The sequence below is a fragment of the Maniola jurtina genome, chromosome 21 (genome assembly GCF_905333055.1).
Source record: "Maniola jurtina chromosome 21, ilManJurt1.1, whole genome shotgun sequence".
In the NCBI taxonomy this organism is placed as follows: Eukaryota; Metazoa; Arthropoda; class Insecta; order Lepidoptera; family Nymphalidae; genus Maniola; species Maniola jurtina.
Window position 1 is genome coordinate 1,636,444 of NC_060049.1, and position 16,891 is coordinate 1,653,334.

General features: G+C 38.5%; 2 protein-coding genes and 1 long non-coding RNA gene across 5 annotated transcripts in view; 1 reads left to right on the forward strand and 2 right to left on the reverse strand.

The window, feature by feature from the left end:
- Window positions 1–16,891, reverse strand: part of LOC123876354 — a 219,001-nt gene that overhangs the window by 33,263 nt on the left and 168,847 nt on the right. The gene's annotated exons all lie outside the window — the stretch shown is intronic.
- Window positions 5,215–5,448, reverse strand: LOC123876378. The gene is made up of 2 exons (XR_006798338.1): window positions 5,377–5,448; window positions 5,215–5,284 (listed from the first exon to the last, which is right to left on the reverse strand). It is a non-coding gene; the product is annotated as an uncharacterized LOC123876378 (long non-coding RNA).
- Window positions 15,322–16,468, forward strand: LOC123876357. Its single transcript, XM_045922588.1, has one exon. The coding sequence runs from the start codon at window positions 15,362–15,364 to the stop codon at window positions 16,322–16,324; it is 963 nt and encodes a 320-aa protein (XP_045778544.1). The 5' UTR covers window positions 15,322–15,361; the 3' UTR covers window positions 16,325–16,468.

The following is a 16,891-nucleotide window of genomic DNA, read 5'->3' on the forward strand; positions in this document are numbered from 1 at the left end:
TACACTGTCTGTTCAAAAAGTACCCGGAATTTTCGTTTTTTCAAAAAAATATTTATTTATTCGTCTACATCAATGTGGTCCCCTGCAAAGTAGTCCCCCCCAGATATAATACACTTATGCCAGCGTTTTTTCCAATCTTCGAAGCACTCTTGGTATTCACTTTTTGGTATGTCCTTGAGCACTCTCAGCGATTCGACCTTTATTTCTTCAATCGAGGAAAAATGCCGTTTTTTCATGGGTCTCTTCAACTTTGGCAACAGGAAAAAGTCACACGGAGCCATATCTGGTGAATATGGAGGTTGTTTTTTGGCCAAAAAATTACGAACATGCAAGGACGAGTGAGAACGATGAGTGAGTTTTGGAATGAATTTTGCTGCCACTCGTTTCATGCCCAAAACATTAAAAAAAATGTTATGATTTGAGCCAATTGATATGCCAACTTCATCAGCAACTTCTCTTATTGTGATTCGGCGATCATTCATAACCATTTTTTCCACTTTTTTCACATTTTCATCGATTTTATTGACGTGCTGGGTCGACCGGAGCGTTCGTCATCTTCAACGTCTTCGCGGCCATCTTGGAAACGCTTATACCACTCGTAAACACTTGTTTTTTTCATAGCAGAGTCACCTTAGGCTTTTTGTAACAGTTCACACACTTTGTTACACTTTATTTCCTTTTTTACGCATTTAATACAAATTTTTCGACTCTTCCATTGTTTAAACAAGCAAAAATCGCCAAGCTCATAAAAACACGTCGAACCTTAGCGACTACCACAGACAAAGTTAACAGTCAATGTAGCTGAAAATTTTATCATACTTTCGGGGCATGTATACCAACACAATAAAAAAAAAAACTTGACAATCGGACTCTCCAGACCCGCGAAATTTAAAAATTCCGGGTACTTTTTGAACACACCTCGTATAGTTGGAAAAAATGATGTTAAACTGACAGTAGTAGCGGCACGATGCGAAGAATATGGTAAGAAACCGTTAAAGATTATTGCAGATATTAGCAAGGAAGATCAGGCAGTCTCTCAGTGCAGGGCAGTGATCAGACTACCCGACCATACCCAAAACAAATAGCGTAGGGGTACATCAATGGGTAGAAGAACCTGATAAATTTGTTCTGCACCCGCTCTAACATAAGGCTATACTTAGCTTCATGTGGAGCCCAAACGACTGCATTACTTTCCAGTTGACTCCTTACCAACGCATTGTATAATGCAGTAATAGCCCTTATGTTAGTGAAACCACCAACGGTACGAAGCAAGAAACCCAAATTTCTTTAAGCTTTCTTACAACATTGTATAATATGATCACGAAAGCTCAGCGTTTAACCTGACTCCTAAGTCTTTGACTTCTGAAACTCTCAGCATTGGTATCCCATCCATATTATAATTATAACAAATAGGGGCCCGTAACTTAGAGAAAGTGATGATTGATAATAACATTGTTGCCAATGAACGAAACGAAACGAAAATTCAAAACGAAATCATAAATCATACGTGACACACCGGCTCGAACATCATTTTTGAAGCCCCACTTAATGGGTTTATCTTTCATGTATTGACGACGCTTGCCCGCTTTTGTCCCTTTATACGGGATCATCATTTCATCAATACTAAATCTTTTTTCATTATCTTGTGCTAAACAATTGTCCCTAATTTTTTCTACTAGCGGCCTAACTTTATAATATCTATCGGAGTCTTGAATGTTGTTGTCAACGAAATGTAAATAACGACAGATTTGTTGATATCGTTTTAGAGGCATCAAATCGGCCACCAGTTTGTATCTATATCGCAAACTCCAATAATCAGTGTAAGAAGGCATGGTCACAACACCCATTTTTATATGTATGCCTAAAAAATCTCGCAATTTGTCTTCAGTCAAACCAATGGTACGTCCAGTTTTAGAAATTGCATACGCATTTGTTTGTTCAACAATATCTGCTAAAATGTCAGGGGAAAAAAATTGTAGAAATACTCCAGTGGAAACAGGATTTGAACACTGCCTGTAGGATCTGCTTCCTCTTCCGTGGTTGCCGTATGTCTAAATACAGCTATTTTTCCAGCGAAAAGTTAGAGTGAATTTTCGAACTCGCCTTCGGCTAGAAACATAGACGTTGTGACCGGAGTTTCCTGGAACTTGATGCAGAGGAAGCATTGGTCGTCATGCGTGGTGTTGCCAAACCAGGTGCAGGGGGAGCAAAAGGTGCAGGAGTTGTGGGAGTTGCAGATGTTGCGGGATAATAATATATATGATATTGATATAGATACTTTTTATAGTCATAGAAGACTTTACGAGTAGTGACTTTTGTGTTACTATGACGATATTAATATTATTGTTGTTGTCATAAAAATGGAATAAATAAAAGTCGTAATTAGTAATCGTACTTAAGTTTATTTATTATTCCTGGTAATTATAGATGGCTATACAATGCACTGATATGCTCGTAATCCACTGCACTCTACTCTGCTCAGTATTATACTAGAGATATAATGTCACTTAATACCGGTACTGTATTGCGATTTGGTTCTAGAGATGGACTTGGATAAACAGTTTGGAAAATTGGCGTAAGGTAAATGTTTTCGATAGCAGGGTCTTATTCATCGTCTGTACAGGTATATGATGTACGACTGATGTTGCTGGATATATAGCGCCATGTTCTCTACCAGGGTAGTAAGAAAAACAAAAGAAATGAACACTAAAAAATATATATTATTATTCACAATTTTTAAGTAACAATTTTGGAAGCTACCATGCAATACCGCGAGCTACAAGCAACTAATAATTACGCTACGTCTCGCATGACGCGTAGCCTCTAAAATACTTACTCGCTAGAGCCTCTACATCACACCACCCCAAATTTTTAGTTCTTATTGCGCGCCATTCTTTCGACTCGCATCGCTTCGTCCCTAGCGAGTCTCTCCTTCCTGAGCATCTCATCGCGCTCCATTCTTTCCTTTCTCATTGCTTCGTCGCGTTCGCGCGCTTGTCTCTCTCGAGCTGCGTCCCTTGCCGCTTGCTGAGTACGAATGCGCTCGTCATTTAATTTATTAAATGTCAAAGTAACCCCAGAAGTGGGGTTTCTTTGACATTGAAATGCAACTGAAGTCAAAGATAGTCAAAGCACGGGTTACTTTGACATCATTTTGACCAAAAAAACTATTATTTTATTGAAAACTACATGGATTTAAATGAAAACAAATATTTTTACAATAAAATTATTCTTTATTAACGCAATAATGACACTTAATCAGTCTCTTAAGTAATAATTAAATTATTCTTTATTAATTCAATAATGGCACTTAATCAGTCTCTTAAGTAATAATTAATATAATTGAGATCAATTTAAAAACAAGACAAGGTAACAATCAATTTTGGCAATATTATAAGGCAAGAAACAATTAGTCAGAGTCATCCTCACACACGACACATTCGTATGACGGATTGTTTGAGCCCTTATTGCACATCCCACACACCCAGTTTTTACAGGTAATGCAGCATATCCAGTCAACAGAATGACGGTAGAACCTATAGTCGCACCTACAGATATAACATAAATTGGACTCCTTCTTATTCTTCTTCTTGTCCTTTTTCCTGTTTTTGATTTCCTTCTTGCGAACCAAACAACTCAGAGGCACATCTTCGTCGGAATCAGTCTGGTTCTTTGTAAGCAGTCCAGAGGTAGAAGGTTGATTATTCTCGAAAGCTGAGACATTTTCTTCTATTTCAGGAGAGTCATCCATAGTTGGAAAATCTAAAATAGAAATCGATTTTGGAGAGTTATTGAAGGTGCTTGGCGAACTGACTTCTGGCATAGGTGGGGAATCGATTTCTGGAATATCGTCGATGGTGGGTGGGACATCTATTTCTGGGGCATCTTCTTCTGCATTATCTCTTTGGCTCGTAACCAATATTTGTGCTCCTGGCTTATTAACGACTTTCCTCCCTCTTCTGTGACGAATTCTTTCAGTATTGTAACCCCTCGTCTCTTTTAAAAACTCCAGCAGACAGCTATCTAGGATACGTCCTGTTTCTTATTCGCGTTCACCTGGGAGCTTTTGTAAAACAACTTGAGGGTCGAAAGGGTAAAATCCCGTAGTTCTGAAGGAGCTCTGCAAATTTTTCATCAAATTGGGAGCCATTGCATCCATCAGTCTCTTCAGTAACATGGGAAATTGTGGCTTTGGAATGATGCCCCGTATTCTCGATTCCTTTCTCCAAGTATCCAAAATCTTTCTCCATTGTCTTTTTAAAGGACCATATATACCCACATCGAGGGGTTGCATTATGTGCGTCGAGTTTGGTGTTAAAGTCGTAAAATGAATGTTATTTTGTATTGCTGCCTGAACGACTTCAGGTGAGAAGTGCGAAGCTAAATTATCACCTATGACAACTGCTTTTTCATTTCCAATTCTTTCTTCCTGGATGCTCGGCAACAACAACTTGAAGAACCATACCTCGAAGAGGTTCATGTCAAACCAACCGCTATGACTATTTCTGTAAATTGTTCCTAGTGGGCCTCCCATTGTCCAGTTCTCGTACAGGTGCTTTGATTTGTAGACAACCATAGGAGGAATCATTTTTCCGTCTGCTGTGCCACAAAACATGATGCTGACCGATGATTTGGAATGCTCCTGGACTCGTTCGACACGTCTGTGACCTCGAGGGACTAAAACTTTTATTGCCCCCGGGTCATCAGTCACGTTCGTCTCATCATAATTGTAAATAAGACCTGGACGTGTCTCCTCCAGAGCTGGTCTCACATTTTCAAAAAATTCTTTTATCTCATTAGGACCCACTGATGCCCTAGCAGGTTTGATATTTGTGGCCAGTCTCTGAGTAAGGTTGTTTCGCGCTGCAAAGTCGGTCACAAAGTCCGGCCCCGGTGAGTTGTCTTTCCATTGTTTTATAACCCTACCTTCCCTGGTGACCAACATCTGAACAATAATTTGGATATCGCGTTTAGTAAAAGGAACACCCCAATCTGTTAATATTTTCAAGGTATCGGCTATTAGTTTTTCAGTTTCAGGAGTCAAAACAGTTGGATGACCCGGCTTTAGTTCATGTTGGTGGTGAATTTTGTTTAGAATAGTTGTTCTATTTATTTTATACTTCTTGGCAGCCGCACTCTGGGTAAGAAGACCTGCCCTCACTTCAGCAACGGCTTTTGCAAGGGTTTCATCGCTGTAATTTTTGTTACTCCGGGCACCCAGTTTTCTTTTATACTCTCTGACCATTGTAGTTCATTTGTAAATACAAACAAATACAAAGGTAACCTAAAACAAATAAAAATCCTTATTTTACACCAATTTAATCACGAATACTCACAATTGTAGTTTTATTTAAGTAAACAATACAATAAACTTACCGAAAAGTAAAGATTTTTTCGTATTTTTGCACCACCACACAACACAACAAACTCAAGCGACGAACCTGTTCGGACTAGTCGGCGGGCGCGCTATGACGCACAGCACACACACACACACACTTTACTTGTGCACAGCAGCAGTGCTGAGCACAAGTAAAAACCAATTTTGGCGCTCTGTCAAAGTAGCCCCAAAATCTGTCAAAGTAACCCTGGAAGTCAAAGTAGCCCCGTTTTACGGTACCTCGTACTTACGCTCCTCCGGAGGATTGATCAGGATGTCCGTCACCTGTTGTATGACATCCTTACCCAGCTTGGATACCACTATGTTATACTTGGATGCGTCTCCTTGTTTTTGTGGTGCCAGTATTGCCTCCAGCTGGATAAACCAGACCCTAGGTTGGTCGGTCCAAAACTCCGGGATCTTCGACGTGAGAGATATCAACGCTAAGATACGTGTCTTCGTCCTTCACTACTGTCGTAGGTTGCGCCATTTTTACAGTTTTTCACTTCCTTGCACGTGTTAACTTGAGTTGCCCTAGCTTACGTTACGTTACTTTATTTTAATAAAATTAACACGCGCTACCCTGGTAGTTCAAAGTCCGAGTCACCAATGTACAGGTATATGATGTACGACTGATGTTGCTGGATATATGTATATCGCCATGTTCTCTACCAGGGTAGTAAGAAAAACAAAAGAAATGAACACTAAAAAATATATATTATTATTCACAATTTTAAGTTACAATTCTTGGAACTACAACACGATACAACGGGCTAGGGGCGACTAACTAATCTCGCTTCGTCGTCGCACGCGTAGCCTCTAAAATGCTTACACGGTAGAGCCTCTACATCGTCTAATAGGTTTAGCCTTTCTAAAGAGCTTCAATAGAGGGTGCAGAGGAACTTGACAAAGAAAGCGAAGGGCGCATACATATCTCGTCTTCAATATCTGAACCTTCACTATCGTCAGAAGGTGCATTCTGAATAGGAATTAGCGCTAAAATTCTACCACCACGTGTTTGAAGCTTTTGCTGCCGACAAAGAAAAAAAAAATGCTAAAACACCAAATAAGCAAAGTAAACCCCCTAATTTGGCAATGTATGGCATGACATACAAATAAAATAAAGGGTCATTTATTATGAATTTGGCAATGTATGTCCCCGCATACATAATGTTAGTACCCCAAATAGAACCATTTTATGTAAGTAAAGATTCAAAATTATAGTACCATAATGTCATGCATAGAATTTACTAATAATACATGCCCTAAACCGCGAAATAAATACAATTTAAATTCATTTACCTTGGATAGCACAGCTGACAGCCGCCGGGTCGCCATTTTCGTCGACTAATGTCAAAACTAGTGTTGTCAGGCATCTGTTTTATATTTTCTTCTAAAAATAAATAGTGTTGCAAGTAGACAAAATTATTAAACCGCGTTATTTTTGCAATTTTTTAAACAAAATATTTTTTCAAATTTCATGTAATAATATGTCAGGGCATAAATTGTCTTAAGGGTTAAAGTCAATATAAGTTGGTGTAGATGCTGTATACCATGGTTCCTGAAACAAAGTTAAGATTAATATTTTTGAAGCTAGTCAGATACAAATCATAATGGAATTTTATTGTATTTGTATTTTAAAGTGAATATTTTGAGGTTAGTTTGAGATAATTATAATATACATAATACGTACCTGGCTCCCTTCACTCTTGAATGAGGATATATTTCAATAAGCAACCTTTGACTGAGGGCTTATCTAACCGAACCCTTATTTGGAATTCACCATTATCCAATGTGTTGAAATGGTCAACCCTTGTCTTGTAGTTCCTTCTGCTTATAACATCACTTTCATCGTCCGAATCGGAGCTATCCCAGTCTGACAACATTTCCAAATCGCTCAAATCACTATCTGAATTAGACTGAACATTTTCAGTAAAAACGCAAAATACGCGAAACAAATAATAAACTCGAGCCGATAAAGTCGAGGAAACTTTCACTCGGATAAATTTTTAATGACTCTAACTCAACACTTATGCAAGCTTCGCTGCGCGGGTCTCCAAAATGTTGTATTAACAAATCTTTTAATGCGGACCACGTAACAATATCCTCCCGTTCGGAGAGAAGCGCAGCTGCATCTTCTTTCATGCGACTCGTTATAACATTAAAAACGTAAAGATTTTGTTCATCACTCCCCTTAAACCGATCAATCACATATTGACATTTTCGCAAATAAAGATTTAATTGTCTTTTATCAACACCAAACAAAGGGATTAATTGCACAATTTCTTTAGGTATCGATGAGACGGCCGCGGTTTCCATGATGATAGAGTAATAAAATGTTCAGAGGATGCAACTGGCTTTCGTATAAACACTTTTACTTACAAGTATAATCACACATTTAACACAGTAGAACACACAATAAAACACAATATAAAAATAAAATAAAATTATAGAATTAGAAATTTTTGTATAAGTTATAAAATATAGAGTAAAAGCACACTACAATATACTAGTCAAAACAAAATAAGGGCCACCACGTTTTTACAGTATTCTCCTGAATTCTTGAGGTTTAAGGGTTGATTAATGATTTGATTGGATAAATTAATTGATTTTTATTGTAGAAAGCAAGAAATAATAATGGAAACAATAAAAAAAAACGTTTACTCCACCTTTTCTAAAAATTAACATTTTTGCAAAAATAAATCAGTGAGAGAAAACAAATTGTGAAAAAAAAACTAAGTGTTGGTTGATATTTTGTGATCTACCTCAGTATCTGGTATGCCCTCCTCGTTTTCTAATGCACTCTTGAAGCCTGGAAGGTAAACTTTCCACCAGGTGTATCACTGTTTCTTGAGGAATTTGTTCCCAGCTCGATTTTAAAACGTTTATTAGCTGTCTTTCATTGTGCACGGGTTGGTTTATGCTTCGAACACTGCGTTTCAGTAAATCCCACATGTGTTCAATGGGATTGAGATCCGGACTGTTTGCAGGCCAGGGCAATACCTGTATACCAGCCTCCTCTAGGGCTCCTCTGGTGGCCCTAGCTGTATGAGCGCGAGCATTATCGTGCATCAGATGGAATCTTGCGCCGATTCTCTGTGCATATGAGACCACATGGGGTCTTATGACCTCTTCGATGTAACGTTGAGCTGTTATTGTGCCTTCGTTAAGAATCACCAGCTCGGTTCTGCCTGACATAGAGATTCCTCCCCATACCATAACATTGGGGCCCCCAAATCTGAAAGAAAGAAAGAAAGAAAGAAAGAAAACTTTTTTTATTTGATCACATTACAATACAATATATCTTAAAACTAATTGAATGAATATCTACATAATAATATTATACTTATAAGTTAACATATACTAAAATTAAAATCTGTCACTTTCATGGATACAAGCATCCGAAAATCGCTCACCTTCACGCGTCCAGATCCTAACGCGACGGTCATCACTAAAAAATTTAACTTTGCACTCATCCGTAAACAATACTGTGCTCCAATCGTTCATATCCCATGCCAGATGCTGCCTTGCGAACGATAATCGGTTTGCACGATGAGCACTTGTTAGTGGTATCCGCACTACGCGTCTCCTGGAGAACTGCTGGTCCTCGTGTAAACGATTTCTAATGGTTTGATCACTAACGCGTGTACCCGTCGCCTGCCGCAAACGGTTTTGTAAGGAGCGGGCTGTGATGCAGCGTTCTCTGCGCGCAGTCAAGCGCACGTAGCGGTCCTCCTGTGCGGTAGTATATTTTCAACAATTTTTAATTTTTTTATTTCATTTAAATGAAGTCTCTATGTACGTAAGTGATGTTGTAAATATGAAAATTAGGGGTCAATTTATAAATGACTTGGCAACCCTGATTTTCATCTAAGACCACAGACAACCAATAGTGTTTGCTGTTTGACAGCCAACCTTTACTTAGCTCCTTCTCTTGGGCAACCATGGCGGCATCGACATGTATTAATTAGCTCTCTAAATTAATTTGTTATACCTAATAAAAGTGATCCAGTTCATCCACTGTTAATCTGCCTTATTATTTCCTCATAACTCACAAGAGGTTATGGGCTGGAGCGACGCTGGAATTGGAAAGGTATTTTACGGTAACTGCGTCACGACCACGCCACGAGGTGAGCGGCGCGGCGTTTCTCGCAAAACTTGTTTGCGTCAGCGATCTGCCACTTGTAAGTACGTCGTGAAAATATTGGACAATGGCTTCTGGAGCGTTAATTAACCATCTGCATCATCACAACTTACCGTTCGAAAAATTGGAAGGTATTAGTAACTACAACATATGGAAATTCAACATGCGCCACACCTTGTTCATAGATGACTTATGGTCATGTATTGAAGGTACTGAGCCTGTCGACCCATCTAGAGATTTACGTGCTCTTGCCCGTATTAGTTTAGCTGTGAAGCCCACATGTGTGCAATATATTAGAAATGCAAACACAGCTAAGCAAGCCTGGGACAAATTAAGCGCAGTGTTCGAAGATAAAGGATTTGGCAGACGTGTAGCTTTATTAAGACAGCTGCACCGTGCTAGCTATGCAGATTTTAATAGTATGAATGCATACTTTGAATATATAACGACTCTTGTCCAGCAGTTGACTGATATTGGAAGAGCTATAGAAGATGCTGAGGTTGCAGAGATTATCTTGAGCGGCCTTCCACAAGAATATGATATAATTGTGTCTAGTCTCGAAGCTGTTGCCTGCACAGGTACAATTTCAAGTGATCTAGTCCGTACTCGGTTGTTGCAAGAAGAGCAACGCAGAGGCCGTACTGAGAGCAAAGACGACATGGCCCTGCTATCTAAGCAAAGGACTAAGAAGGTACCTGTTTGTCATTTTTGTCTCCGTCCTGGCCACAAAAAGTTTCAATGTTACAAATTTAAGAAGGAACAGAAAAGTAATCCAGGAACAGCACTAGCAGCTCAAAGTAATGGAGTATTCGAGAGCAAGGACTGGATTGTGGACTCAGGTGCATCAAGACATATGTGTAAGGACTTACAGTGGTTTATGAAGTTATCAAAGTGTGATAAGACTGTGCAAGTTGCTAACGGTAGTACCCTAAGATGTCTAGGTTATGGTGATGTTGTAATTCCAATGAAAAATAACAAATCACAGCTGGTAACAGATGTTCTGTATATACCTGACCTCTCAACTAATTTAATTAGTGTTTGTAAATTATGTGAGAAGGCTTTATCTGTGAAGTTTAGTAAAACTAGATGTTATGTTTTCGATGGGGAATTTCTTGTTGTTTCTGCCACTAGACAGGGGGGAATTTATATTTTGGACAATGTTTTATATGATTCACAGGAGCATTCTTTTGCTGCAAATAATGTGAATGCTGTGCCAACGCCACAAAGTTCGCTTGAACACAGAGGGAGCCAAGGATACACCGGACTTATGCTTGTGGCATAAGCGGCTTGGACATTTGAGTCTCCGAGGGGTAAGTATTCTCCGTAAACTTGCTGTTGGTATTAATGCTAACTCGACTCAGCATGGTACAGTCACTAACCAGTGTGTGTCGTGCGTTGAGGGGAAGCAAGCAGTGCAAAAGTTTCCTAGGGGTGAAGCTAAACGTTCCAAGCAGTTGTTGGAGCTTTTACACTCAGATGTGTGTGGTCCAATGCCGGTAAGGAGTCTGGGTGGGTCTAGATATCTGGTAACGTTTACCGATGATTTTTCTAGAAAGTCATATGGCTATTTAATGAGATATAAATCTGAAGTTTTGTCCAAATTTAAGATTTTTAAAGCAACTGTTGAGAAACAAACTGGTTATTTTATTAAATGTCTGCGTACTGATAGAGGTGGGGAATATTGCAGTGCTGAGTTCTCCAAGTTTTTAAAAAGTTAATAGTCCATCAAACTACTGCTCCATATAGTCCATCTCAAAATGGTGTCTCTGAGAGGCTTAACCGAACACTTTTTAAGAAAGCTCGTATGCTTCTTGAAGCAAATCTTCCTAAAGAATATTGGGGAGAAGCTATTTCTACAGCTATATATCTTAAAAATAGAAGCCCTACTGCAGCTGTTCCCAATAAAACTCCTGAGGAGGTATGGACAGGTCACAAAGTCAACCTGAGCCATCTACATGTTTTTGGTTGCCGTGCTATGACACTCATTCCACAGGTGAAGAGAGATACCTAAGCTTGATTCAAAATCTAGAAGTTGTATCTTTGTTGGCTATTGTGAGCATACTAAAGGCTATAGATTGATTGATCCCTTGAATCCTAAGCAGATTATTGTTTCTCGGAATGTAATATTTTTTGAAAACTAGTTTATAAACCACTGTGACAGTCATTCTAATTTAGATAGCAATATTCTTATTCATAGTGATGTAGGTATGCAAAGCAACCGAATAAGTGATAATAAGGCGTTAAGTAATTATAATTAAACTATATATAGTATAATAGTACCTTTATCAATTTGTTTTGGGCCCTTTGTATTAGATTTAGGTTGGTTTTTGCAGCTGTGCCCCAGATCTCCACCAAATAGTCAATATGGGGTTTGACAAGTGCGTTGTAAATAAGGCAACGCACTTTTTGTGGAAGACATCGCGTTATACTTCGTAAGAGTCCTGTGAGAGAAGCAAGCTTATTTTTGACTTTTTCAATATGTGGTTTCCAAGTTAGATCACAGTCAAGAGTGAGTCCTAAATATTTTTCCTTGTAAGTCCTATTTATTTCTTCATCATTTATCTTAAGAGGCTCATAATTCGGGATTTTTTTATTTTTAGCTTTAAATATAATGTAATTTGTCTTTGAAGTATTTATTGTAAGTAGATTATATTGAAACCATTGATTGAGTAGTATTAAGTCCTTTTGTGCATCTGTGATAATTGTGTGTATTGAGTTGCCATAGTAAAATAAACACGTATCATCAGCGTAGAGAGTTACGTTTCCTTTTAAACCTATTTCATTTATGCTATTAATATAGATCAGGAATAACATAGGGCCTAACATTGATCCCTGAGAAACGCCAAATGTGACAGGTTTCGGTTGTTTTTGATTCTGTTACACCAGACAGAAACTTAATAGAACTAAATGAATACATACATTTGTTTGGTCTATGGCAGACTCTTCGGGACCAATGCCCGTAGAGCACTCATGCCCAATGATACTTAGCACTTCAATGCTCATATCTGAGATGGGCGGCACTACAGAGTTGTTCCCCGTAGCGCTCCGCTCCCTAGTCGCTGCAGTGTTCTCATTCCGTACCTCTTTTTTTGGGTCCTTCCATTTTTGCCAAATATTAATTATTATTTTTATTTATTAAACTTATACAATATACACGACATTTTTAATTACATTCAGTGCCACAAAAACCACAGTCGGTTTTACCGGGCACTGTGTTAAATTATTATAGTTCTATAATAAAGCTACAATAATAAAACAACAATTATGCATCTCTCTGTCGCTGACAACATTAATATATTATTTTCAATTCAATTTTGTTTACTGACTTTACAACAAAATTGTATGCATTTAGTATGCAGTTACGTGTTTCCACTGAGCGATCGTCCTGTCTGGACCACATTCTCTTAAGGTGTTTTACAAAACTTGCCACTGGGATTTCGCCCTTTTAGCCCCTATGGCCCCTAAGGGCCCCGTCAATCCACGAGTGGCAAGATGATTATGGGTCGACATGAAATCGACCAACATCTGCATTTGAATTTTATTGCTTCATTATTGCTTCTTGATCTGAATAAAACACAAATATTTGTCAAATAATTGACGATAGAATTAGAAGAATAGCGACACGTTAAAAATACACTGAGCGATTTCTTGGGAGAATAAGTTTCGTTTTTCATTTATTTCAAGTTTCATTTCAATATTTCTCAATTTGGAGTAACCTGCGATGAATGTTGTCAATTTGGCGTATTCGGATACTGATTGTTGGAAAACTGGTTGAATGATGGAGTAAGCTGCGATGAATGTTGTCGATTTGGCGTATTCGGATACTGATTATTGGAAAACTGGTTGAATGATGGAGTAAGCTGCGATGAATGTTGTCAATTTGGCGTATTCGGATACTGATTATTGGAAAACTGGTTGAATGATGGAGTAAGCTGCGATGAATGTTGTCAATTTGGCGTATTCGGATACTGATTATTGGAAAACTGGTTGAATGATGGAGTAAGCTGCGATGAATGTTGTCAATTTGGCGTATTCGGATAACATTATTGGAAAACTGGTTGAATGATGGAGTAAGCTGCGATGAATGTTGTCAATTTGGCGTATTCGGATACTGATTATTGGAAAACTGGTTGAATGATGGAGTAAGCTGCGATGAATGTTGTCAATTTGGCGTATTCGGATACTGATTATTGGAAAACTGGTTGAATGATGGAGTAAGCTGCGATGAATGTTGTCAATTTGGCGTATTCGGATACTGATTATTGGAAAACTGGTTGAATGATGGAGTAAGCTGCGATGAATGTTGTCAATTTGGCGTATTCGGATAACATTATTGGAAAACTGATTGATTAATGAAGATTGTAGGTTCGGGTATTGAACACGTTGCGTAAGATGCTTTATTTCAGTATCTGTCACTACCTGACATACTTTTAGTCTAATCTCAGCCTGCAAATTAGGTGGCAATTTATCCGCAATATCGGTCATTGATTCGAAAAACTTTTGCATTGATGATTTATGTTCCGATGGTTTATTTATAATCTTGTCATACAAAGCTGACCGCTGAGCATCTCTTTTGGCGAAAATTTTCATAAGAGGTTAAGACGAATTTCTTTTTGTAGCTCGCCTTTTATTTTGCGGAACAGTAATTTCATCAGCGTTCAGAAAATCATATTTAGTTCTTTGCCAAAAAAGTTCAAAAAGTTGATGGAAAAATTGAATAGACGTGGGAAGCATGAGCTGGCCTGCTTTCGTCTATCAGAGACGGAGATGACAATTCTGATACGTGGTTTAGTTCTCATACACAGGGAACGAAATTTGAACAGGTAAAACCGGTTGGTCGATCTCGTTTTGTAATGTTTCCGGTAAAGGTCTTTCAGATATAATTGAAGGAGCATAGGCATCTTCGGGTATAACTTCAGGATCAAGAGGGTATAAGCCAGTGGCTTTGAATCCATTTGTTATATTGGTTTGAGTTATACATTTCGGCCATGTTCGCGAGAAAATTATAAATGCAACTTTATTAAAGTTCTCTTTAGAGAATTGCAAAGGTAGTTCAACACTTCTTCATCCCAGTGATGTTCGAAGGATCGATTAACTGATTTGTCTAGAGGTTGGAGTTCGTGCGTAGTGTTCGAAGGTAAGTAATACAGCACTATATTATTTTTATCTGCTTCTTCTATATTATTTTTATCTGCTTCTTCCAGAGCCTCATATGTTAAATGACACTTTCCACCATCAAAGATAAGCAGACACTTACCGGGTGCTATATGTTGAGCAAAATGTCTAGTAGGGTAGGTAGAGTCGAAAGAAAAAATAAAAAATTATAGCGAATCTATGGTATGGCCATAGATGCTATGGTAGCTATAGGTTGGCGTTGGTCGGGAATTCCCCGTTTCCTGTGCTACGACAAGAATATAGGTACAGTGCCCGGCGACCGGCAAACTACTTGAGTATTGACGCGATTGGCTGTAGAATGGCGGGTGCGCACGATTGGTTCATCAGACGACGCGAGTGCAAGCGATTGGTTGATACGTCGACTTTCTCTTCCTGGATTCGCCAAACTTCTCCCACTACGCTGCTGCAGGTCCAAGTTGTTTGGCCGGGCACAGGGCACTATACTACAGTCCGTTCACAGTTAATTTACCTCTGACATTTGGTCCCGTTAGGTTGGCACTACTTGCTGTCAAGTGTATCGGTCGTTTTGTCAGCTCCTCTGTTTAATCTATTGTTTCGGTGATTATTTAATCGTTTAACATGCCGAAAATATGCCGATATGAAAGAAAAAAAAAAAAAAGTTAGATGATTTTGATCTATGTGCCATCAGGAATAAAATACACTTTATGTACACAGTCCGAAAAGAGGTACCGACTTTGAAAAAGCTATTATCTGAGTTGAAAATTGACATAAACTTTAATGGCGGTCGGACCACTTTATGGAAAATTATTCGCCAAATAGGATTTCGTTTTAAAAAATGTGGCTCCAAAACAAAATTACTTATGGAACGACATGAAATTGTAGCTTGGAGACACCGATATTTAAACGTTTTGAGAAAAAATCGTACTGAAGGCCGACCTGTCGTATTTCTCGATGAGACCATACACGCTTCGTACTCTGTTAAAAAATGTTGGCAAACTGGGGATGAGCAAGGTGTTCTAACAAACGATTCTACTGGTGCGCGTTGGATTATTGTTCATGCAGGTGGTGAAATGGGTTTCATACCAAACGCGCAATTAATATTCAAATCTCAAACAAAATCGGGAGATTACCATGATGACATGAACAAAACAAATTTTATGAAATGGTTACAGGAAAAATTGATACCTAATTTACCACCTAACAGTTTAATCGTCATGGATAATGCACCTTATCACACTGTTAGGGTAAATAAGGCGCCCACAACAAGCTCTTCTAAAGCCGATATGCAAAATTGGATAACAAATAAAGGATTATCTTATCTGCCTACTGTGGTTAAAGCTCAACTTTATGAAATTATAAAGGAGCATAAAGAACCTCCGATATACGAGGCTGACCAATTGCTTGAGGCTCATGGACATAATGTGGCTAGATTACCACCCTACCACTGTGAGTTGAACGCTATCGAGTTTATGTGGAGTCTTGTAAAAAGGCGAGTAGCCATTAATAACGTAGGGCAGGAAGCAGGTAACATTGTAAAATTAACCGAAGAATCATTTGAATCTATTACGCGCAAGAATATTGGGCCCGAGTCAAGAAAAGTGTTGATTTATGTTCATTCTCTATCTTTACTTTATTTGTTAAGGCACTGCGAGCAACCTGTTGTATAATTATTATTCGTTTATTAATTATTATTAACGTACATTTAACTGTAAATAATAATTGAACAGGGAAGTCGTAAAAACCAAAAATGGCAACACAGAGCTCACGCTAGCCAATCTTACAGCCAGAGGTAAAATAACTGTGAACGAACTATACTCTCTAAGTCTAACGGTAACGAGAAGACGAACGACGACAGAATGTAATTAGAAGGTGAATACACAATTCTAGCACAGAGGGCGCTCTTACGGTATCTAGAGAGTATCGCCTGTATTTCATCTGTCGCATCAATTCTATCAATCGAAGGTAACTGTTTAAGCTGAATTGCTACATGTCTTCCAATAACATCACACTCATCTTCTAATTCTCTTGGAACCGGGGCAGATACGTTTCCTAAACTGTTATTTAGTTCTTTGAGTTCATTCACGGCTGCTTGAATTTCAGACCGTTCTGATGATAATTTCGTCTTTAATTTTGGAGTTTTTGGTGGCTTCACTACTTTTGTATGAACGGCGTTGTTGCTATTGTCACTAGCATCATGGTCCTCGTTATGCGTGGCCTCGTTTCCTCACGTTGAT